The following is a 13,372-nucleotide window of genomic DNA, read 5'->3' on the forward strand; positions in this document are numbered from 1 at the left end:
CTATGTACATACACATGGTGTCTATGGTAATTTTACAGTGTGTGGTGCCTATGTATGTTGTGCAGTTTCCGTGATGTATATGTGTATATTGTGTGGTGCCTATGGCAATGTACATTGTGTGGTGCCTATGTCAATGCTGTACATTGTGTGGTGCCTATGGCAACTTAGAGTGTGGTGCCTATGGCAATGTACAGTATGTGGTGCCTATGGCAATGTACATTGTGTGGTGCCTATGGTAATGTACAGTGTGTGGTGCCTATGGCAATGTACAGTGTGTGGTGCCTATGGCAATGTTGTTGTACATGGTGTGGTGCATATGGCAATTAATGTGTGGTGCCTATGGCAATGTACACTGTGGATTTTCTATGTTGATGACTAAATTGGCTATGCAATCTATAGTGTCTATGGTCACCCTAGTTTATTCTGGGACACACGGCCATCTTGCAGAAATACTATAATCTCCACGTAAGTATAATCTAATAAACTCTTACAAGAAACATGGTGCAATGCAATGTCAATCATTAATAATAATTATAATACAATACAATAAGTTATCTATGGACGCAATGTCATTAAATATTTATAGGAAAAAAATCTTTGTCATAAGTTAGGTATATAAACATCACGTAAGTATAAATTATTCATAAAAAACTCAAAATTTATGTACAGAAATATGGTGACATGCAATATCAATCATTTATGATATAATAATAATAATTTTATATAATGCGATACAATAAATTATCAATAGATGCCATGTCATTAAATATTTGGAAAAAAATCTTTGCCATAAGTTATGTATTTTAAGTTTAACATAACTTAAGTATAAATTAGTTATAAAAATTCAAAACTTTTGTACAGGAATATGGCGACATCACAGGAATATAGTGACATCACAGGAATATAGTGACATCACAAAATATGGTGACATCACAGGAATATGGTGACATCACAAAATATGGTGACATCACAAAATATGGTGACATCACAGGAATATAGTGACATCACAGGAATATAGTGACATCACAGGAATATGGTGACATCACAGGAATATAGTGACATCACAGGAATATAGTGACATCACAAAATATGGTGTCATCACAGGAATATAGTGACATCACAAAATATAGTGACATCACAGGAATACAGTGACATCACAGGAATATGGTGACATCACAGAAATATGGTGATATTATCAATAATTTATAGATACTATTGTGGTGATATTGTCAATAATTTATAGATAATATTGTATGTATAGAAACAATGGTCTACAAGAAGGTGGTAATAGTTAAAGTGGCCATATATGGATGGAATATTTATTTTGGATTTTTAAGTCATAAATCAATTTTGTCATGGCGCCATACTTGAAAAATTAATGCAAAGTAACACTGACAAAGTCTGTGTTTGTTACTCAATACATTACCAAATGCTTAAAAAGTGTGTAAAAATAGTTTGTTATTGTACGTACAATAACAAAAGATTATTACATGTAACATTTATCAGTCTTTAGCAATTTATTGAGTTAAATCAGACTTTGTCAATGTTGTTTCACATTAATTTTTCAAATATGTCTCCAGGATAACATTATTTTATAACTTAAAAATCCAAAATAAATTCCCAATCCTCATCCATATTACCACTTTCAATTTAATGCAATATGCAACTCAGAATTGAAAATCTGTAAACGTTTGCTGTTACTTTGTCCAATAAAATTCTAACCCACACTAGGTTAGAATCAAAAAGAATATGAGGTCACCAGGCAATATTTTAAAATAAAGAACAAATATGATCTAAAAACCATCATACTTCAAAACGGCCATCCACCTTCATGGCCAAATATTTAAATACATTTTTAAAAACAAGACGATAAACGACCAATTTCCTTGTTTGTTTTCTAAGGACCAGGTAGAAGTGTTCACATTGCAATGTTACTTTCTGTGATGATTTTCAAAAATCTCATCCCCGAGGCACATTCTTCATGACCAATATGTTATTATTGACATGTTTTACTCTAATAACATTAATAACGGTTCTATTTTAATGTTGCATTTATCTTCTGTGTTTCTTACATGAAGGATAAAAGTAACACCTCTCTGTTGAAGTCAGCTTGAGCATCTAGTAATTGGTGAAGACTTGTACTGTCTTCAGTATCTGAATAAAAATAAAAAATTATAATATTATTGTCTAAGGCCTAAAAAAAAAATTGTGTGGTTCTGATTACACTCAATTTTAGAAAAGGTGGGGGTAGGTAGATTTTTTTACTTTTTTATTTATTTTTTCATGTGTAATAGTCTAGTTCAGGTAGTTATGTTTTCTGTTGTTTTCCATATGGTCTCTGTGTTATTGGTTTCTTCCCTTGAGATGTACAGCCATTACAGATTGGCAAACAGGTTTATATTGTCTTTTTAAGTTGATGTCAGTTTCTGAATCCACTATTTCTGGCGAGACTTCAGAATTTTCATGATTTTATTTTTTTCTTGATTATGTAAAAAAAAAAGTTTACGGTCGGCAGTGAGAAACTAGGTGGGGTTGGGTAACCGGAACCAAACAATTATTTTTTTTATGCCTAAATATAATAATTATTATTATACCATGTATGAGTCACACTGAACAAAAAATACATCATGACAAGGCACGTTCAAAATATTGAGCCAAAAATTGTCATTACTTTTCCCCGATTTTTCTTTGATAATACTGGTGCTGGTATAATTATGTTATTCTCCAATATTTCTTTGTTTCATTCAGCTGGAAAATACTCATGACCTAAGGGTTGTCACTACGAGTCGCTCAAAGAGTAGTGACAACCCTTAAAAGTCACGAGTATTTTTTATACAAATAAAATCCAAAACAAATACCTGTTTGTCATCCATATGGTCACTTTAAAAGAATGCCATAAAGATCAAAAGACTCACCATCGTCATGGAAATCCACCAATTCAAGGATAAGTTCTCTAAATGTGTCTCCTATTGTTGCCAAAAATACTTTCTTCTCCTTTGGACTTTCAATCAGAGTCAACAGCTTCTTCAGTAGATTGAGTACCCAGACAATACAGTAATTTCCTTTAGTGATAACCTACAGTGATGTGAGATAGATGAGTGAGATGAGTGAGATAATATAAAGAGATATACAGACGTGAGATAATATAAAAAGATATACAGATGTGAGATAATATAAAGAGATATACAGACGTGAGATAATATAAAGTGAAATACAGACATGTGAGATAATATAGAGATATATACAGATGTGAGATAATATAAAGATATATACAGATGTGAGATAATATAAAGAGATATACAGATGTGAGATAATATAAAGATATATACAGATGTGAGATAATATAAAGAGATATACAGATGTGAGATAATATAAAGAGATATACAGATGTGAGATAATATAAAGAGATATACAGATGTGAGATAATATACAGAGATATACAGATGTGAGATAATATAAAGATATATAGAGGTGTGAGATAATGTAAAGATATATACAGAGGTGAGATAATATAAAGAGATATAAAGGTGTGAGATAATATAAAGATATATAGAGGTGTGAGATAATATAAAGATATATACAGAGGTGAGATAATATAAAGAGATATAAAGGTGTGAGATAATATAAAGATATATAGAGGTGTGAGATAATGTAAAGAGATATACAGATGTGAGATAATATAAAGAGATATAAAGGTGTGAGATAATATAAAGATATATAGAGGTGTGAGATAATGTAAAGAGATATACAGAGATGTGAGATAATATAAAGATATATATAGACATGTGAGATAATATAGAGAGATATACAGACATGTCAGATAATATACAGAGATGTGAGAACTAATAATAAACCTGTTGACACACATGTGAGAAGTCTAAAGTAGTAACATATTGTACACATTATTGGTATGTAATGTTTTGAAGAGATATATGGCCTATACTCACCACAGTAAGTGAAACAATGAGCTGAGCCAGCTCAATAAAGTGTCCATTGATAGCTTTGCTTCCCATAACTTTAGTACAGATAACTTCTCCACATAACATCAACAGTGCTGCTGTGTTTTCAGGTATCCACTCATCAGGCAAGGCTACAAAATTATACGACACTTGTAACTCAATAAAATGTTTACAATCACAAATGCACTGAACTGTTTGTCAAAAAAGTGTATATCTGTGGGATATTGATAGGACTTGCAAATCACCAGGTTATTATTTAGAAAGTTCACCAACATAAAAAGTTGTTTTTTTTAAGTCTCAAAAGTATGAAAAAGCCCCAAATGTTTCAAGTTTATACAACTAATATGACTTTCAATTTATACATTGTCAAGTAATAGAATTTTAATGATTTTTTGCTGTTTCACACATATTACACTTTTAACAGTTAACTTTTTGAAACAGTGGCAGTTAACTACTAGAAATTGGCTTAAGTTAAGAAGTTCAAAGTTGCAGTTTTTTGGGAGAATGAAAATATTCATGTGGCGTATTACAGCCATGGTAGTGTAATATACTAGTATGGCATTCTAAGGGTTACTGCAAGCACAGCTACAGAGTACTGAATGTCACGGTAGATACAGTAGCATGGCATTCTAAGGTATAATGTTTGCACAGCTGTAGAGCCCTGAATGTCACGGTAGATACAGTAGTATGGCCTTCAAAGGTATAATGTTTGCATGGCTGTAGAGCCCTGAATGTCACGGTAGATATAGTAGCAAGGCATTCTAAGGTATAATGTTTGCATGGCTGTAGAGCCCTGAATGCCATGGTAGATACAGTAGCATGGCATTCTAAGGTATAATGTTTGCATGGCTGTAGAGCCCTGAATGTCATGGTAGATACAGTAGCATGGCATTCTAAGGTATAATGTTTGCATGGCTGTACAGCCCTGATTGTCACGGTAGATACAGTAGCATGGCATTCTAAGGTATAATGTTTGCATGGCTGTAGAGCCCTGAATGTCATGGTAGATACAGTAGCATGGCATTCTAAGGTATAATGTTTGCATGGCTGTAGAGCCCTGAATGTCACAGTAGATACAGTAGTATGGCATTCTAAGGTATATAATGTTTGCATGGCTGTAGAGCCTTGAATGCCATGGTAGATACAGTAGCATGGCATTCTAAGGTATAATGTTTGCATGGCTGTAGAGCCCTGAATGTCATGGTAGATACAGTAGCATGGCATTCTAAGGTATAATGTTTGCATGGCTGTACAGCCCTGATTGTTGCATTAGGTACATGTACAGTACTATGGCCTTCAAAGGTATGTTTGCATGGCTGTAACTCCGATTGTTATGATAGTGTATACACTAGCATGACATCGTAAGAATTAGATATACACTACTAGTTACCTGTCAGTTCTTCAATGACACTGGTTATATCATCTTCATTCCATTCTTGACGATAATTATAGAGTATTTTTAAAGACATAGCAAGTTCTGCTAGTTGTACTTCTCTGCTAGTCACGGAATCAGGTAAAGTGTCTGTCATATCATACCACAGAATACAGTCTACAAACACAAAAAAAAATTAAAATCCTCGTTCTCCCAATTTGTACTTAGTTGTGTACAAACAAATACCCTACAGAGAAAGAGGTCTAGTGGTTTTGGATTCTGGGATCTTGTTGAGGTCAATCAGCCCATCACATCACATCTCAGATGATGGTGATGATATGTTAGCAAAAATGTAGGAGCCAAGATAGTTAGTCTGTGTTCTACTTTTACTATCATCTGGATTTAGTTAACTTTTCAAAGTAAATACAGTCATACATCGACCTGTGTCACGTATAAGCATACTTAGGTCAAGGTATTAAAATATTAAAAGTTATACATGTATGAGCACACTTAGGTCAAGGTAAATAAAGTTATACATGTATGAGCACACTTAGGTCAAGGTAAATAAAGTTGTACATGTATGAGCACGCTTAGGTTAAGGTAAATAAAGTTGTACATGTATGAGCATACTTAGGTCAAGGTAAATAAAGTTGTACCTGTATGAGCACGCTTAGGTCAAGGTAAATAAAACTGTGCCTGTATGAGCACACTTAGGTCAAGGTAAATAAAGTTGTACATGTATGAGCACACTTAGGTTAAGGTAAATAAAGTTGTACATGTATGAGCACACTTAGGTCAAGGTAAATAAAGTTGTACATGTATGAGCACACTTAGGTCAAGGTAAATAAAATTGTGCCTGTATGAGCACACTTAGGTTAAGGTAAATAAAGTTGTACATGTATGAGCATACTTAGGTCAAGGTAAATAAAGTTGTACATGTATGAGCACACTAAGGTCAAGGTAAATAAAGTTGTACATGTATGAGCACACTTAGGTCAAGGTAAATAAAGTTGTACATGTATGAGCACACTTAGGTCAAGGTAAATAAAGTTGTACATGTATGAGCACGCTTAGGTTAAGGTAAATAAAGTTGTACCTGTATGAGCATACTTAGGTCAAGGTAAATAAAGTTGTACCTGTATGAGCACACTTAGGTTAAGGTAAATAAAGTTATACATGTATGAGCATACTTAGGTCAAGGTAAATAAAGTTGTACATGTATGAGCATACTTAGGTCAAGGTAAATATAAACTGTACCTGTACGAGAACACTTTGGTCCATACAGTAGATACAGGATTCTGGCTTGGTGTACCATTGGCCAAGGTTTCAAGACACGACTTAACCAGAAAGCCCTGTCATCCATGTCCGTACACTGATCTAGTAAAACTCTGTGTAGAAAGTCACGAATATAACACTCTTCTTGCAAGTTACTCCCTGGTTTCATTATCACACATAAACCTAGCAAATAAGAATTAAGAAATTTATAAATACGTAACAGGAAAGCTGCAAATAACAAAAAAATGGCCTCAACAATAAAGACAAAAAAAGAAGAAGTGGCCTTCCTTACCATTTACTTGATAGTGAACTTGTACTTTCAAGAATCTTTAGTGAGAGACTGAAAATCCTGACCAATGATGCCATCAATTAGAGCTCATTAAAGTGGCCATATGGATGAAAATTTGATATTTATTTTGGATTTTTATTTGATAAAACAGCTTCACTATGTTTTTCTACTTGAAAAAATAAAGCGAAATAACATATACCAAGTCCATGTTCGTAACTCAATACATAGCAAAAAGATGCAAATGGTGTAAAAAGTTTGTTTTTGTACGTACAATAAACATTTTACATTGTTTAATGTTTTGCTGTTTATTGAGTTATGAACATAAACTTGGTATATGTTGTTTCACATTATTTTTTCAAGTAGTAAAACATAGTGAAGCTGTTTTATCAAACAAAAATCCAAAATAAATACCAAATTCTCATCCATATGGCCACTTTAAGATCATTTACACTCTGTAACTTGTAAGTTAATTTGCAGTCTCTATCTACTCTGTGACAAAGTGAGAGTTGCTCTCTACCTATCATGTATTTTGTCAGAAAGTAAGTCTTTCAATGCTAGCCTATTTAATATGTATGGTAAGTTCACTTAGTCTGGTAATGTAGCCTATTTAAATACTTTAGCTTCATTTATTTATTTTGTAATGAGAAATTGAGTGGAATCTCCCTCTATAAACTGAAGTGTTTGTAACACTTTGCTCTATGGGCCTGTGGCTTTACAGTTATGAAATATATTGAATGAGTGTCTATTTTGTAACAAAGCGAAGTTATTTCCTTACCTATTTTGTGGAGAATACTAGATGTAGCAGCCAGACTTGCAAATACTCTATGACACTCCATACAATCCCATCCAGCTATCACAGTATGTATAAACCTTCCATAGCATGTCAGTGATATACATCTATGTGAGTCAACACATGCTGAACTATTACAACAATCAAGCTGAAAGATATCACACCAATATTAGAAAAAATAAAATAGTACATCTATGTCAGTCGACACACAATATTACAGCAATATTTTTGAGAAACTTTTCAATGATATGTAGTCTGTCTTCTGTTGTAACCAAATAACTCACCTTTTTGAGAAACTTTTCAATGATGTGTAGTCTGTCTTTTCTTGTAACAATAACTCATCTTTTTGAGAAACTTTTTAATATGTAGTCTGTCTTTAGCTGTAACCAAATAACTTACCTTTTGAGAAACTTTTCAATGATGCGTATGTCTTTTGTTGTAACTAAATAACTTACCTTTTTGAGAAACTTTTCAATATGTAGTAGTCTGTCTTTTGTTGTAACCAAATAACTTACCTTTTGAGAAACTTCAATGATGCGTAGTCTGTCTTTTGTTGTAACCAAATTACTTACCTTTTGAGAAACTTTTCAATATGTAGTGTTTTTTGTTGCAACCAATTAACTTACCTTTTTGAGAAACTTTTCAATGATGCGTAGTCTGTCTTTTGTTGTATAAAGACAAGTTGATCTCTTCAGCAATAATCCTAAACATAAATGAACAAAATTTTACAATGGTATTTTATATTTTCTTCAATAACATTTTTCTTTATGCAGCTTGGGGAAAAACAAGTAATTAAGGTTGTTTGTCATTGTGAGCATTCTTGCAAAACAGAGCTGTTATTTCTTCTACGACACTGTGAAAAACAGTGCATCTTGGATGGTGCTGTAAAATAGGGTGTGGTTTACAACAATGACTGTGAGTGGAAGACATTAGTAATCAGTGTTTTTGTTAAGGGCGGTAAACAAACATGGAGGCTACAGTTAGGATAATGAAATAGTGTAGTAGTGTTAGTCCTTCAAGTCTACAGGTAGGCTACAGTTAGGATAGTGGAATAGTGTACATGTACATAGCAGCCATAGTCGTTCAATTCTACAGGTAGGCTGCAGTTAGGATAGTGGAATGGTGTAGTAGCGATAGTTGTTCAAGTCTACAGGTAGGCTGCAGTTAGGATAGTGGAATGGTGTAGTAGCGATAGTTGTTCAAGTCTACAGGTAGGCTGCAGTTAGGATAGTGGAATGGTGTACATGTATGTAGCAGCGATAGTTGTTCGAGTCTACAGGTATGCTATTTAACGCCCAACTTTTGATTAGGAATAAAAAACTTAGGTGTGAAAATAGCCGTCTGGTATACCTATAGAAACAATAAGCCGTTTTTCATCTCGTGGCAGAACTCACAAGATCCTGCGTGATCCATTGCATCCATAGCAACCATGTGGTGGTGGTCAAGCTGAAAGTGTCAAACGCTTAGCAACACTCCTGTTCTCAATGTCATTGCACATGGTTTTGGTGAAAGCTTGACCACGAAAGCATGTTTGACAACCGTTGTTGCTAGGCATACTTCAATTATTTGCATATCTCATGCGATCTGCAATGAGATGTAAAATTACTTATTGGCACAGAACAAAAGAACGATCCTGCCATGTACTCCACTAATAAGACAATACTAATGGGATGACCTGGGGTTGAAACATGGCCATTTAAATGCCATGACTGGGTAAAAGTTATATGTATAGTATATTTAAAGTATAATTTCTGAATGGGAAAGTAGGAATGTAGTTATTTATCATGCATAGTCTTACCCAGGTGGTGAAATCTCTCTATGCATCTAGATTGATGGTGATTTGATACTGTATTATGGGGTAAAGGTGTTGGTAATAATTTGTACACAGCTGAACCTGTGAGTTGTTGTCTTTCAATCAGTTCACACATACATTTAGATACTATTGACAGCACACTCAGATCTACAACTGCAAGAAAAAAGATTTTAAAAATTAGTTTTAAAAAAAACGTAAGTCTGGAAATAGATCTTCACTAACTAGTCCAGAAAATAGAGACATTTTCATAAACTATGGGTTCTGGAGAATCAATTCATGATTTTACATCACCTACAATTACTTGTGATTTCAGAGAAACATCAAGTTGATATTGTGCCTATATAGGGTATCTTTGCTATGGGCGATTGCATCATGGGAGTCAGAAATAATGTATTCAATGGTTGGACACTGAATATTAATGAGCCCTGAGTACCTATACCGTACCCTTCAGTGTAAAATATATCTCATGAATATTCTTTGTACAATCTATGCTACTTATCAACTTGTGTAAACTAACACTGACAAAAGAAAGTATATTATGTACAGCATGGAGGTAAAAAGGGATTCCTTGGTGACTACAGTTAACTTGTCAAAAATTAACATTAACTATTATATAACTTATCAACCTGTCGAAATAGCATAACTAATCTATACTGTCAACTTGACTAAAATAATATCCTGTCTGTCAACTTGTCTAAAATAATATCATACCTGTCAACTTGTTTACAATATAATACCCAACCTGTCAACTTGACTACAATAATACCCAACCTGTCAACTTGACTAAAATAATATCCTACCTGTCAACTTGTCTAAAATAATATCCTACCTGTCAACTTGTCTAAAATAATATCCTACCTGTCAACTTGTCTAAAATAATATCCTACCTGTCAACTTGTCTACAATAATATCCTACCTGTCAACTTGTCTAAAATAATATCCTACCTGTCAACTTGTCTACAATAATATCCTACCTGTCAACTTGTCTAAAATAATATCCTACCTGTCAACTTGTCTAAAATAATATCCTACCTGTCAACTTGTCTAAAATAATATCCAACCTGTCAACTTGTCTAAAATAATATCCTACCTGTCAACTTGTCTAAAATAATATCCTACCTGTCAACTTGTCTAAAATAATATCCTACCTGTCAACTTGTCTAAAATAATATCCAACCTGTCAACTTGTCTAAAATAATATCCTACCTGTCAACTTGTCTACAATAATATCCTACCTGTCAACTTATCTAAAATAATACCCTACCTGTCAACTTGTCTAAAATATAGTCAATAACTTCAAGAGGTAAGATTTCAAAGTATCCTAAAGGTCCTTCTTGCACTGACTGATAACTAAGAAATGCTTCTTCTTTTAACCTAAGACGCTTGCTTCTCCTACTCTCCGTCTTCAACAAACTTGTTGTCATGGTGACTAAATCTAAACATCAGAATTCATGAATAAAGATTTCTTTAAAAGATTCAAACATTGCTGGGTAGATATGTCAGGTTAACATGGAAATGTTCCTGGGGGTGTGTATCACATGAAAAACTATTGCCATTAGAGTGGACATATGGATGAGGATTTGGTAATTATTTTGTTTTTTAATTCATAACACAGTTTTATCATGGTTTCCTACTTGAAAAATCAACATGAAACAACATTGACAAAGTCTGTGTTTGCAACTCAATACATTGCAAAAAGTTTTTAAAATGTGTACAAAGTTTGTTATTGTACATACAATTATTGCACACAAATACAAATTCTTGGCAATTCATTGAGTTACAAAAAAAGACTTGGGATAGGTTGTTTCATATTGATTTTTGAGTACCAAGCCATATAAAATTGTTTTATAGATTAAAAATACAAAATTAACAGCATACTTTGGATTATAAAATTAGGATTTAAATTTACATGTGAAAAACACTTGTCTAGCAGAGCTATATAGCAAGAGCTGGTCCAGACAAAAGAGTGATCCCTTTACAGCTCTGCTGATAAGATAACACTTAATGCGATGACCCAGGATTGAAACATAGCTCTTTTAAAACTGAACTAGCTGGAACTGGTGTATAGTACTATTTTTTAAAATCTGACAGCCAAGTGTTCAGTCACTGATAAAGTACCAATTATTAGACATTGTATATTTTTAGTTAGAAGTTAACTTTATCCATGTTGAAAAGTTACAAGTTTAAATTGACCATGTAGGGGGTGCTGATTTTAGAGTGTGGACCCAAAAGTCAATTTGATTGGATTTATTTTACCACATTATCAATATCATGTGTACAGACCTGTGCAAATATATGTTTACCCACAGGTGATTCAATACTGTTCTGGATGTACAATATTATTAGTACTGTATGTCATATCTACACAGTGTCTCAAATATTATTCCAGTTGCGGGCAATGCATCAAGGTTTTAGCTTTATCCATGTGGGCTATCAAGAATGCTCAAATTTGTTTGATAATCAAAGTAGATTAACATGTTAACTTTGATTCTCCATCACCTTGTTTTCAGAATATTATCAATTATTATTTCCTAATATAATAATGGTTTCAGAACACCTTAAAAAACTGAAGGAAAAAACAACGTAGCCCATTGTAGTACACCCCTGGCAATGTTGACAAGATGTCACCAAAAAATTGGGATTTGCTTCCAATTTTTTGACTGTGAGTTGAAATTTTCCAAATATTAAGAAATGTTTTGCTATTTTTTACCTGAAAGAATATTCAGTGTTTGGAGGCCACTTTCAATTATGGATATATGTTAAAAAATTATTTTCTTCTCTATTGAAAATGATTTCATAGTGACATGTCAGTTTACTTCTTGATTAAAATCATTATTTCAAATGAGTTGGGGTTTCGACATTTTTTAGTACTGCACAAAAGTTTCAAAGACCACAATGCAATGGAATTTTTTTATTTGCTTTCTTGTGTTATCGTCAGCATAGCTGCAAATAATTGTCCTGTTTGATGGATTTTGAGTTTTTTCTTTCTGTTTTTGATCTTTTTTCGTTTCCGGTTAAACGACAGAACGAAAAACGATCAAAAAAACAGGAAGAAAAAACAACTCAAAAATCAAATAAATGCTACAATTATTATCGTCAGCAGTACTTTATAATTATAACGTAAATGTATATTTTAAATTTACAATATTTCATGCACCAAATAAAATAAACGCACATGTATCTAAATTTAATCTAAACCCACGGATCTGATATACAATCACATTTGAGTTGCATAACGTTACTAACAATTTTACATTGAATTTGAAAATTGTCGTGACACAGTTAGCCATAGTGGAGAAAGTACGTGTGAAAATGAACTTTAGTCTAGGAATTTCGAAATCCGCGATTTTTATGAAAATTTTATTCTAACCGAATCTGGGAAATTACTGTATTTACTGTTCTACAAGTAACGTTACATGTACAACAATACATTAGTCATGTACAATACAACATTTGCCGTTTTGGGGGTTGTCAAATTTTTGTTTTCATATTGACAAAAACACAGTGACACACAAACAAAACAGAGGGTGTTATTATTCAACTTACCCAAGTTTGCTAACGTATTTGTCCCTTAATAAATTCTATCTTCACTGTTGTATCGCCGTTTAAAAACAAATGAGTACGTTTACCAGATACATGTAGTACTTTAAAAATCAGTTCCTGTTGACGTCAGAAATTTTGCATGGGACATTTAAAGATTTCCCGCGTAAACATTGGTATGTTCTGCATGCAGACGAAGTTCAACCCCCTGGACGTACTTCGCCGGCGCGCATATATATATCACGAACTTTTGAAGGAAAACTAAACTATATTCCGCCGCTAACATATACATCGAAAAGATGTTTGAAAGGAGTCACACGTTTGACCAAAACTA

The 13,372-nt window shown here is 33.2% G+C and overlaps 1 protein-coding gene across 1 annotated transcript; it reads right to left on the bottom strand.

The window, feature by feature from the left end:
* Positions 1-1,602: 1,602 nt before the first annotated feature.
* LOC144448051 (F-box only protein 47-like) lies at positions 1,603-10,922 on the bottom strand. Its single transcript, XM_078138200.1, has 9 exons — positions 10,763-10,922; positions 9,484-9,651; positions 8,312-8,388; positions 7,671-7,833; positions 6,589-6,789; positions 5,350-5,508; positions 3,948-4,090; positions 2,916-3,075; positions 1,603-2,154 (listed from the first exon to the last, which is right to left on the bottom strand). Exons 1-9 carry the CDS (start codon positions 10,920-10,922, stop codon positions 2,069-2,071), a joined length of 1,317 nt encoding a protein of 438 aa, XP_077994326.1. The 3' UTR covers positions 1,603-2,068.
* Positions 10,923-13,372: the final 2,450 nt, after the last annotated feature.

Source organism: Glandiceps talaboti, chromosome 17 (assembly GCF_964340395.1).
Source record: "Glandiceps talaboti chromosome 17, keGlaTala1.1, whole genome shotgun sequence".
Classification (NCBI taxonomy): domain Eukaryota; kingdom Metazoa; phylum Hemichordata; class Enteropneusta; family Spengelidae; genus Glandiceps; species Glandiceps talaboti.

Bases quoted from the DNA above. Each gene is read 5' to 3' on its own strand.
- LOC144448051 (XM_078138200.1), bottom strand. From the start codon at position 10,922: ATGACAACAAGTTTGTTGAAGACGGAGAGTAGGAGAAGCAAGCGTCTT. The intron at 9,652-10,762 runs GTAGGGTATTAT...TTTTTCTTGCAG, and splicing joins TATTTTAGACAAGTTGACAG to TTGTAGATCTGAGTGTGCTG. The intron at 8,389-9,483 runs GTAAGACTATGC...ATTTATGTTTAG, and splicing joins AGAGAGATTTCACCACCTGG to GATTATTGCTGAAGAGATCA.